Source organism: Theropithecus gelada, chromosome 20 (assembly GCF_003255815.1).
Source record: "Theropithecus gelada isolate Dixy chromosome 20, Tgel_1.0, whole genome shotgun sequence".
NCBI classification, from domain to species: domain Eukaryota; kingdom Metazoa; phylum Chordata; class Mammalia; order Primates; family Cercopithecidae; genus Theropithecus; species Theropithecus gelada.
In genome coordinates this window covers 67,814,904-67,826,319 of record NC_037688.1, presented here as the reverse complement: position 1 = coordinate 67,826,319, position 11,416 = coordinate 67,814,904, and the positions used below count along the sequence as shown (strand labels likewise).

Below are 11,416 nucleotides of genomic sequence, written 5' to 3'. Positions count from 1 at the left end.
ACAAGGGGCAGAGGAGACCCTACCTCCCACTGGTCTATCGGCAGCTATTTCAGGTACTTGGGTAAGTCTTTTGTAATAACATTTATAAACTGAATTCACTGTTAACAATTTCAAGAACCTTTATTGAAACCAACATTCAAATAATATCTCAAGGGTGAAATGTTTCAGCAAAACCAGTTTTAACAATTCCAAATATATATAAAAACATGTAATTTTGTTAAAGGTGATAATTTACCCCTCCCCCATTTTATCTGCTATAATTCATTGCACCAAATAGGTAAGACTTTAATCATCTGCACCAAAAAAAACCCACAAAAAACCCTGCATTTTAAGTGTCAAAAATCCCATCAAATCAGAGTATAATTATAGGCTTAATATGGTATAACTAAGGCTTCCAATACTACAGTCCAGAAACCCAGTATGAATTCCCCATTTTCAGGTCTCCCAAAAGTTTTGACTTTGCTGGACTAAGAAGGCACAGGGGCCATTACTTACTACGAAGTGATGCAGTACTTCGGAAAAGGAGGAACAGGCAGTGCGAGCGAGCTTCTACTGACTTAAGCAGGGAGCCTGGCTGGATCAGCATGAGAGTGATCTGCTGGTTCGTGTTTCTGAGTTGGGCCCAGGTGAGCTGCCAGGGCAGTAGAAGCTGCAGAAGCTGCAGAAGCTTCAGTGGGAGACAAGTCAAAGGGGTATTTGCTTTCAGATTTTAACCCACGTGGGTGCTATGCAGCACACAGAAGAGCAGGCTCTGCAGGGCAGCATCTATTGGGTTTTCAGCTACTAAACAGAAATGAGCACAGTCTGTACTTATGTGCCAATTTAAAAGCTTTACCAGTATTTAAAAATATATGGTCAGGAGGAGACTTTACATAGTTTCTCTTTACAAACAGTATATAAAGGGAGAAACGGGCTTGTGGCAGAGGACAGTCCTGGACAGCAGCCTTGCCACAGCTCAAGTGGACACAGTCCTTACTAAGTCTCCAGGAAGAGCAGTAGCTGGGGAGGGTTTCTGATGCTCTTATTTACAATCCCACAAACACTGCTTTCCTTCAAGCCTAGCAGTCCCGTTGTATATTGCAAGTTGATCATAGTAAAGACCGACTAACACCGACAGCAAAGGAAACGGCCACTCTCACCTCTGAAGTGTCGCAGAGAACCTGGAGAATGCTAATGAAAAGCTGTCTGACCAAAAAGTTGCCACGTGCAACCTCATCACTTAGGCTTATGTTTAGAAAGAGCAAGGGTCCAAGTGGTAGACACTTGAAATTCGAAGTGTTTTTTGTGAATAAAAAGCGTTTATGGTAACTTAGGAAAAAGTGGTATTAGGACAGCAAACAGTTCCTGGTGGTTCTACATTTACAGAAAGGTAGACAAGCCGACTGCCCTCCTAGAAAGCCTACCTTTCAGGCACATAATTGTGCCAAAATCCCAGTGAAGCACAAATAACAGTAATTTATATTAGTATGTGGCACAGTTCACATTTCCAATAGAACTTCATCTTCCCTGAAACAATACTCAGTACAGTCTCAAACCACACAGTGAGTCTTATCTTAAGCTCTCCGCTCCTTCTACCTGTGGGTGGTCATCTTCTGGGTGAGGGGCCCCTTTCTGGAAGGCCTCGCTCTGGCTGGCGTGCTGAGGGCTGGGAGCCCCTGGGTGTCCCTCAGTGCTGCTGGCCTCGAGGGTGATCTGCTCCGGCCCACCGGACAGGCGCTCCACCTTTTCTAAGTCTTCAATGTGGCTGGCTGAGCTGGTCTCACTCAAAGCATCTGAACCTCGCAGGGACCTCTTAAAAGGCTTCTGGCCTACAGAAAGGGCAGACAGACCGCGCCGAGGCTCAGTGAGGAGACTTCCACAACACAGGCTGGCTCTGCAACAGATAATTGCTTTACTTCTGGACACGGCTTCAGCAGAAATCCTTACTGGCTCTGAGGTGTTTTAAGAGATGAGAAAACCGAGAGCTGCTAGCGTGACACCAACATGCTCCCCAGGCCAGGGAACTCTCAAGGTCATCTTCATTAGGAAATGCGCAGGAGGGTAAACACCACAGTGACAATGTCATCTTTCATTGTTGGGGGGAAGTTGGGGAAGAAGACCCCAACTTCCCCTTAGCATGCTACCGAGGGATTTCTTCAAGGCTGAATTCCACAGCCACCAAAATGGTTAAAGAGATGGCGGTGGTTGGTCTTAAATGAAGAGAAATAGACGTCTGGAGTTCAAGAACCCAGAAAACAAAGGAATACCCGAACTCAGCGTGGGCTGGGGGGGTCACTTACCTGGAAGCCTCTGCTTGGTGCGGCTGCCCGAGGGCGTTGGAGGCGGCGTGACTCCTGCACCTTGTGCTTTGTAGACGTATATGGGTTCCGTGGACTCCAGAGAGCCTGCGGGAGAGGAGAGGGCTGGGTGGAAACTACAGGCACAGGCCGCCCTGGAAGACACCACCTGCCCTCACATAGCCTTGTTCCCCAATAACCTCTTTCCAGCCACTGAGCCTGCCACAGACCGGTGGAGACGAGAGCACTTATGAATGTGCCGAGAGCTAGAGAAAGCCGCCTCACAGGGCTAGCACTGCCAGCACTCGAGTGCCGCATGAGCGCACCCGGGGAGCCAGGCCTAACAGGGAAACGTACTGTAGCCACAAGAAGTGGGTGCCTCTGCTGAAGGCTAAGGCTTGGGAGATTAGAAATCAGATTATCTTTGCTTTCATGACAATGGAGTCATCATTTCCTGGGGAAGAATGAAGGAAGGGGCTCGAGTGTAGGAAATTACTTCCTCGGTAGAACAAGAAAGGAGTCACAGACTGTTAACACCCTCCCCACATTCCAGCGGCTGGAACGCTTGCTGGCTGCCTGGTTCAAAATAAACTGTGCCAGCGCTCCATGCTTCAGTCTCTGCATTGCCGCTTGCAAAAGCCGTCCTCTGCTGGCGCAGAACACACGTGAAGACAAGAAGTATTAACCCTGAACCAAAGTGCCCAAGACACAGCACCCTGAGAGTCTGCATGGCTGAGTAGGCGCATCCTCATAGCCTCGCGGTGGCAACAGCTGCGGAGAGCAGGGTAGCTGCTTCCCTGCTGTTTTAGCCGCCAGGGTGTAGGGGGAGGAGGGCAGGGCACACCAGACCTTGTCTTCTCAGATGCCCAGCCCACATCCAGTGATGAAGAATGGGAACCAGGCTGGGCTTCTTAGTGCGAAGAGTGTTGGGACCCAAGGGCATCTGGTGAAACCTCCCAAGGTCAATGAGACCTGGGTGGCGGCTACGCCATCCTACCTGCTGTCAAGTTAAAAGTTCTTCCCTTCTGTAAAGCCTGGACCGGAGAAAACCAATTCAGCACGGAGCCCACTACAGGGATCTGCCGCAACACCCCCTGCAAGACAGGACCAGTGCTCAGGGTCACCTGGCCTCGCAGCGGTGCCCCCAGCCTACTGCCCGTCGGGGGCCTCACCTCTTCCAGAAGCCGTTCTTCATTTGCCTTCTGCAGCTCGACCTGAGCTTCCTGAATGCCTTTCCGAACCACCTCTGTCATGTTTTCCAGAAGCTGCGGTTAAGACCAAGAAAGGCATTACTTGTTTAAGCTTCTCGCCTGGGGCCCAGTAAGAGCTAGTAACATGGCACTGAGGGAATATTTCAAAAGCAGGTCAGTGAAATCCTGCATTGAAATGCTGTGTAAAAAAAAATAGAAAATTAAAGACAAGCGGATAAAATGCTCACAGAGGCCTAGGCAGACACACCTTGGTGACCAGCCTCATTTGGTAGGTATTCTTGAAAACGGAGAAGTCAGTAAGTCAGGCTGGGAAGAAACCTCAAGGAGTCCACCCAGGAAGGAATGAAGCTGGCTCCTCGGCCACATGTCTCTCTCCTTTTACAGCAGTCTTACCTTGGTCCCTCTTCTCTCCTTTTGAGTGATTTTAAGGAAGTAATGATCTGTTTGGAGGATACCTGATCAGCCTTCTAGCCTGGTCCTCCACACTAAGGGACCCACAGCAGTAGGTCTGTTCCTGGTGGGAAGTGCTGTAGGGAAGGGGTATGGGGGGAACCACACATAAAGAAGCCCCTGTTTCATTCACCCTCAGGACACAGCTCCAGAGCGGAAGTCCTCCCTGACCTTGGTGGCAGGGGTGACTGTGTCTGCCTGTGTGTCCAGCTACCCGCCCTCTTCTCCAAGGCGGGGTTACTACACAGCGTGTATGCGGATCTTTCCCCCTGAGCTTGTGAGATCACTGGGGCATAGGCTGTCAAACCCACTTGGCATCCCTGACACCTGGCACAAGGCCCAGCTTACAGGAAATATTGACAGACTTTAAGAGAGAATCAACAGACATCCCAAGGGCAGCTCCTTTCCTCGTGACCCCCGCTGTTTGGTGGGACAAAACTCGGAAAAGGAATGAACACTGATGGGTGCTACGGACCCTGGAGTTCTCCTCTATCTCCCGGGCTGTGGCCGCAATGGTCTCCACGAGCTCAGCTACATCCATGTCCTCACTCGCCATGCCGACATAAAGGCAGCTCTTCATGCTCTTATACTCAGGGCCTGCAAAGGAAATGAGACAAACTTGGGTTCCCAAGTCCTCTGTCATGGGTGAGATGTGGACCTGCTCTCCTGTCCAGTGGCCTGGCCACACACAAAGGGGTCTCCTCCACGGAGATTCTAAGGACAGAGAGAAAGGCCTGGCAAGGCTGCAGAAGGGGAGGGAGGTCTCAGAACCGCACCTTCGCCCGGAACTCAGCCGGAGAGATGCTAACCCTCCAAGAGATAAGCCATCTTCTTTAAAGCCAGTTAGCAAATGTCCTTCCAAACCTCACAGCTGACTTATAAAAGTAATTACCTATTTTAAATGTTAGGTCAGATTCCAGTTCATTTAACTTTTTCAGGAGTCCAGCGTGGATTTTTTCCCCTTCGGGATCTGATTTCAAACTGCTCTTATCATCATTAGCATGTTCATACCTAAAATAACATCAAACGACAGCATTTCAGCCTGAAAGATCAAATGTCTCTTCTGATACAGGATTAGGGGTGGAGTAGAAACCTCTAGATATTAGCAAGACAATGGAGTGGAACCAATGGGCAAAAGAGCTACTCCGAGTGTCTCCAGACCAAACTTTCAGGAAGGCCACAGGTGTATAGATTGCCAGGAGTAAAGAGAAAGTCACAGGAAAGCCTTTTTTTTTTTTTTTTTTTGAGGCAGGGTCTCACTCGGTGGCCCAGACTAGAGTGCAGTGGCATGATCTTGACTCACTGCAACCTTCACTTCCTGGGCTCAGTTGATCCTCCCATCTAAGCTTCCCGAGTAGCTGGGACTACAGGTGTGTGCCACCACCCCTGGCTAACTTTTGTAATTTTGTAGAGATGGGGTTTCGCCATGTTGTCCAGGCTGGTCTCAAGCTCCTGACCTCAAGTGATCTATCCTCCTGTCGGCCTCCCAAAGTGCTGGGATTACAGGCATGAGCCACCATGCCCAGCCGAAAGCCTAAGTCTTTAGTTCCATGCAAGGTCTGGAAGTCTCATGTGCAATACAAAAAGAGGTTGGCCTCACCTCTGAAGGCGAGAGAAAGCAGCCACAGGACTGCACCCACTGAATGAGAAAGGACAGGGGAGTTCTCTCTCCCCAAGAGCTGGGTTCTTTCTCTTACTGATTTGCAATTCTCTATATGCCCTGAATAGTAACCATTGTCAGTGATCTATACCTGTCGGCATCTTCTCCTAGGTAGCTGAGAGTTGGCACATACAGGCAGGACATTCAGCAACTCCCCTCCCTGAGTGCCATGGTGGGCCGAATCACCTGCTTGCACTGTGCTTTTGTAAATGCTCAGAAAACTGAGTTGCATTTTTGTTAAGTATATTGTGACTACACAGTCATCTTGGATTTCTAAGGTGGTTCACAAAATGACCCACCCGTGTTCTTCATACAGAAAAATCTCTAACATCAAGTGGCAGGCTAAGACTTTACCTGACAACCCCTATTCCAGGCCAGTTAGGGTCATCAACATATAGGAGACCTGCCGTTGCTTCCACTTCCTGCTTGAACTCTTCACGCAACTGGAGCGTAGAGCTCAGCACTGGCAGTTTGCTTTCTATGCAGGCTACGAGCTGATCCACATCCTCTCCCCGCGTTCCTAAAACTGAAGATGTTCACAAAATGTCAGAGAAATGCTCACGAGATGGCCAATGACAAGAGGGCAGGGCTCCCTCTTCCACTACCGGGAAGGTCAAAAGCTTGAGGTACTCCAGTTACCTGGAGCCGTGGAGATTTAAAAACAAAGGCACTCAACCCAGACATGGAAGAATTAGGGTTAGAAACGACACAGCCGGCTGTAGCAGGCGTGGAGTGTTTCCCTCACAGATGTGGCCCACAATGACACACTCCAGTGTTAGAAATCACTCTTCCCACAGCAAGCCTACTTCAGGCAGGCTGGAGACGTCACACCACAGGTTCAGCATGAAAAGCCAGCCACAGACTCCATACATTCCTATGGCGGAGAGAAAGGAAGTACTGTGGTGGGCTGGTGTCCCCACAGGCACGGCAGGGAGGTGGGGACAGTGCCGGGCCTCAGGGCTCACTGGCTTACTTTTGCAGTGTTAGAGACTAAGCCTGTAGAGCTGTGGCCAGACAATCCTTATAGTGGCCAGTGCTTTGGGAAGCTGAGGCAGGAGGATCACTTAAGGCCAGGAGTTTAAGAGCAGCCTGGGTGACATAGTGAGACCACGTCTCTATGAAAAATTAAAAAAAAAAAAAAAATAGATGTGGTGGTGCTCGCCTGTAGTCCCAGCTCCTTGGGAGGCTGAGGCAGGGGACTGCTTGAGCCCAGGAGGTCGAGGTTGCAATGAGCTATAGTCAAGACACTGCATTCCAGCCTGGGTGACAAATGAGACCTTGTTTCTAAAAAAATAATAAAAACCAAAGCACAGACCCCCAGGCTTCATTCCAGACTCTCTGGAGGTGGGCAGCCACTGGTGTGTGTAAAGCTCCGGGTGACTGTCACGTGCAGTGGGGAGTGAGAACCCTTGCAGTGGGAAACCGAAGATCACAAGACATCAAAATACAGGAATTCCGGCCTGGCCAACATGGCAAAACCCCGTTTCTACAAAAAATGCAAAAACTAGTCCAGCGTGGTGGCTCGTGCCTGTGGTCCCAACTCCTCGGGGACTGACGTGGGAAGATCATTTGAGCCCAGGAGGTCAAGGCTGCAGTGAGCCATGGTCGCACCACTGCACTCCAGCCTGGGTGACGGAGCAAGACCGACTCAACAGCAACAAAAAAGGAATTCAGGTGGTGACTTTTTTTTTGAGACGGAGTCTCCTCTGTCGCCCAGGCTGAAGTGTAGTGGCGTCGTCTCGGCTCACTGCAACCTCTGCTTCCTGGGTTCAAGTGATTCTCCTGCCTCAGCCTCCCAAGTAGCTGGGACTATAGGCGTGTACTACCAGGCCTGGCTAAATTTTTGTATTTGTAGTAGACATGGGGTTTCACCATGTTGGCCAGGCTGGTGTCGAACTCCTGACCTCAGATGATCCGCCTGCCTTGGCCTCCCAAAGTGCTGGGATTACAGGCGTGAGCCACCAAGCCAGCCAATTCAGGTGACTTCTGAATTCTCATTCTGATTCTGATAAGTTACATGGGAATGCTAATCTACCTAAATTTAGCCCAAAAGAAAAGAAAATGCCCCTCCAAAAAGAGATGCTAATGACTCCAGGAGAACGGAGTATCATAAGCGCAAGCCAATCCACCCAGCAGCCCCAGAACAAGAGCAAGGGATGTGCGAGCCTGGTTACCTGCTGCCGTCATCAAAGGGCTGAACCGCACACAAGTGCCCTCGGCTTCCAGATCCATGACCGTGAGGCCACTCGCAGGCACCAGCTGCTTCAGCTGTTCTCCCAGCTGTGAGGAGGACAAAATGAACACCCTCCTGTCACGAGGGACTCAGAAGTCTTCAGGACCCACCCTCATCCCCTCAGCCCCAGACCAAAGAGGCTCCCGGAGAACTGGTTCCTTCTCATCTTTTGACTGTCTCTGAATACTTAGCGCAGCTTTTTAAAAACAGTAAATTTTATGCTTTTTTCTTATTAATACGAGTTCATCGTAGAAAAATTTAGGAAATACAGGTAAACAAAAAGAAAAAAAATAACAATGACCCACAACACATTACTAAGCGACACCCACTGCTGACATGTGGTCTACCCCCAGTGTCACTTCTCTGAGTGGCAGGTGGGGTGTTGTAGTTGTTGCCATAAAACAGGCTACTCGACACTGCTTAGTAACCTGCACTGATGCATTTCGTTTATGATGACCAGTTCCCTTCTGCGTGAGACATTCAGCTCTATGGTCTCTCACAGCTGTGCTGAGCCCCAGCATGGGTGTACCAGGACTTACCCGCCAACCCTGCTAGGCTGGGCGTGTCCAGCATTGGCTAGGACCGCTGCTGACGCCATCCCACACTGTTCACAACACGCTTCAGACTCAAATCCTAGAGTTACTATCCAGTGCCCAAAAGCTACCGAAGCGCAGGCCTGGCTTCACACTGCCAGCCGCAGATGCTCGGCAGACTCTGCCTGGGGCTCCCGGCTGTGCTGCCCGGGCTCACCAGAACCCACCGCAGCTGCCCTGCAGCCCACATTTTGCCTGTTATCTCACAGCCTTATACGGCAGCAAGGAAAGTGCGGGAGCAATGCCGGAAGGACTTGCCAGAGGTGACCCAGCTCGTGAGGCGGTAACAGAACGGGGAACAGAACCCCAGAGCAGGCCCAGCACTGGCAGGGCGGCTCCTCCTGTGGGCCTCAGTTCCCATCCGGGAGCCTGCGTCACCCTCACCAGCAGGTGGGACGGTGATGGGCCAGGACCTGAAAGGAAAGGCAGGCAACTGCCATTCTCACCCAGCGATTCAGCGCGTCACACGAGTGCCTCTCCCGGCCAACTGCCGAAGGTGTCATGGTGGGCACTGGGACAGCTTTCAACACCGGATCTGACACCAAAACACAGAAAGGCAGTCACTCCCAGAAACACAGCTGACCAGAAACACCCTCCCAACCCCACTTCATTCCCATCCCAATATTAGCCCGAGGGCACTGCCTCGTATTACTGAATTCTCATGTATTATCTGACACAAGGGCTACGTTTCTTTTTCCTCATGATCTATGTGACACTTGAATACATTCACATAAAACAGAATGATTAATTTCATTTTTGAAAAGGTTTGCTTTCAAGGGATTTCAAGAGGAAACAGCAGTTGTTGTAAGTGAGTAACCAGTCTCCCAAGCACCGTGTGAGGTCTGTGAGTGCCACGATCATCCAACTAGGCCTCACAGTGGGCGCCAACCCATGCCAGGCACAGAGCCCAACACTTGAGACAGAAGGCAGGTAAGGTTTCTGTCATCTTGGAGCTTACATTTTAGTTGAGGAAATGGACCATAAAGACAGAAAATCACTCCATGTGGTTGTTAGTGTCACGAGAGAAGCTGGGGGCTCTGATAGAAAATGATGGAGTCCCTCAGGCAGGATAGGCAGGGAAGGCTCTCTGAGGAGGGGCATACTTAGTAGAGACCAAAATGGTGAGGAGGAGCTGGCACCAGAAGAGAGAAATGTGTGTGAGGCAGAGGGAACACCGAGTGTTACGCCCTTGCAGTAGGAAAGGGCAGTGTTCCTGCAGCGCGGAAAAGACTGGTCTGACTGAGGCACAATGAACGAGAGGGAGAGTGGAAGGGGGGAAGGCAGAGGGGAAGTCGGGGCAGAGTGTGCAGGCCTCATGGGGCGTGGGAAAGCCTGGCCTTTGTTCCACTGAAACGGTAAGATACCCTTGGGCTCTGGGCAGGGAAGTGACACTGATACAGGAGTGCTGGGAAGGGAAGAGCGGGGTCCCTTTAAATGACACAGAAACAGGGAAGGGAATTGCTGGGGAGAGAAAGGCCGGTCCCTGGCTAGGGCTCCACCCCACAGACCTACGTGAGGACAGGCACTCCTGCCTTCCCCTACATGTTACATTTCCCAAGACCACCCTGGCCCGCCACACCACCATCCTGGGCCTATAAAGACCCTAGTGGGCAGACCAAAGTGGCCGGATGGCAAGAGGAACACATTGGTGGAAAAAAGACACAAGGGGCTGGTCATCGAGAGCAGGCCGGCAGAAGAGCACCCCGACCGGCAAGCCAGCAGGCCATCGGCCAGCGGGATGAGGTGGAGTTCGGCCAGGGCCGCTGACTGGCCCAACTCCAAGGGAAAACGATCTCCCTTCTGGCTCCCCCATTGGCGGAGAGCTACTTCCATTCAATAAACCTTGCACTCATTCTCCAAGCCCACGTGTGATCGTGTGATCCCATTCTTCCGGTACACCAAGGCAAGAACCTGGGATACATTAATCCCTCTGTCCTTGTGATAAGGAAGGGGGTCTAACTGAGCTAAAACAAGCTGCCTACAGACGACTAAATTAAAAGAGCACACTGTAACACATACCCACTGGGGCCTTAGGAGCTATAAAACATTCACCCCTAGATGCTGCCATGGGGTCGGAGCCCCACAGCCTGCCTGTCTGTATGCTCTCCTAGAGGTCTGAGCAGCAGTGGGGCACTGAAGAAGTGAGCCGTGAGGGGGACAAGGGAACCTTTCCAGTTTCAACACCATGTGACTTCCACTTATAACCCTCACTCTGCCAGGTGGAGAATGGTCTGGAATGGGCTGTGTAGAACGTATGAAAGTCAGAGATCAGTTGAGAGGGGACAATGGCCATCCAGGTAAAAAATAATGGTGCTCTGGACTAGACTGGTGGCACTTGGGACATTCTTTAAAGATACAGATTCCTGGGTACAACCTACTGACTCAAAATATGTGGGAAGTAAGGCCCACAAATCTTTATGTTCAAGCAACTCTTTCTCAGCCATTCCAGCACTGGTCCAGGGACTGGCATTTGGGAACCCCTGGTTTAATCACCGCAAACTATCAGCAAAATGCTAAGGCATTTCGGACTGAAGTTTTCATGAACATTATTACATTTTTCTGAAATGCTGACTGAAGATTTTTCGCAATAAAAATATTTTGAACTATTTAACTTGAAATGGTATCAAATTCAAAGCCTTTAACACAGATATGAAAATAACCCTCTTTTAAAATTCACTGACCTGAGTCTGGTAATTCCTGGAAAAATCTGAACACCACCACTGGGGAGCTGAGCTCATCTTCCACCTGGAAGAATGGAAGTCTCATATCACCAAGTAACATTAAACTCCAGACACCTTCAAAATGAAATGCTGAGTTCAAAAACTCGCTTAGAGATGCCATATTTGTAAATAAACACACTAAAAAGTTCAGAGATTAATTTCAGTTGCTAGAAAAACAAAAATCAAATGTTTAGTAAAATTTTCAAAAATAACTATGAGCCAGCCCCTGAAAGCACACTGTGAATTATAAGATATCTGACACTGGTACATTGA

General features: G+C 50.0%; 1 protein-coding gene across 4 annotated transcripts in view; it reads right to left on the bottom strand.

The window, feature by feature from the left end:
• Positions 1 to 94: 94 nt before the first annotated feature.
• PDXDC1 (pyridoxal dependent decarboxylase domain containing 1) overlaps positions 95 to 11,416 on the bottom strand; it is a 60,941-nt gene continuing 49,619 nt past the window's right edge. For 3 of the 4 annotated variants that reach the window (XM_025371589.1, XM_025371587.1, XM_025371588.1), the window contains 10 exons: positions 11,105 to 11,168; positions 8,870 to 8,958; positions 7,772 to 7,877; positions 5,952 to 6,123; positions 4,830 to 4,948; positions 4,413 to 4,534; positions 3,449 to 3,541; positions 3,274 to 3,370; positions 2,280 to 2,384; positions 95 to 1,808 (listed from right to left, as the gene is read on the bottom strand). In XM_025371589.1, the coding sequence (XP_025227374.1) occupies positions 1,549 to 1,808; positions 2,280 to 2,384; positions 3,274 to 3,370; positions 3,449 to 3,541; positions 4,413 to 4,534; positions 4,830 to 4,948; positions 5,952 to 6,123; positions 7,772 to 7,877; positions 8,870 to 8,958; positions 11,105 to 11,168 (1,227 nt within the window). In that variant the 3' untranslated portion in view covers positions 95 to 1,548. Of the gene's footprint in view, positions 1,809 to 2,279; positions 2,385 to 3,273; positions 3,371 to 3,448; positions 3,542 to 4,412; positions 4,535 to 4,829; positions 4,949 to 5,951; positions 6,124 to 7,771; positions 7,878 to 8,027; positions 8,959 to 11,104; positions 11,169 to 11,416 lie in introns of those variants that run through there. The other variant, XM_025371590.1, reaches the window with a different exon arrangement.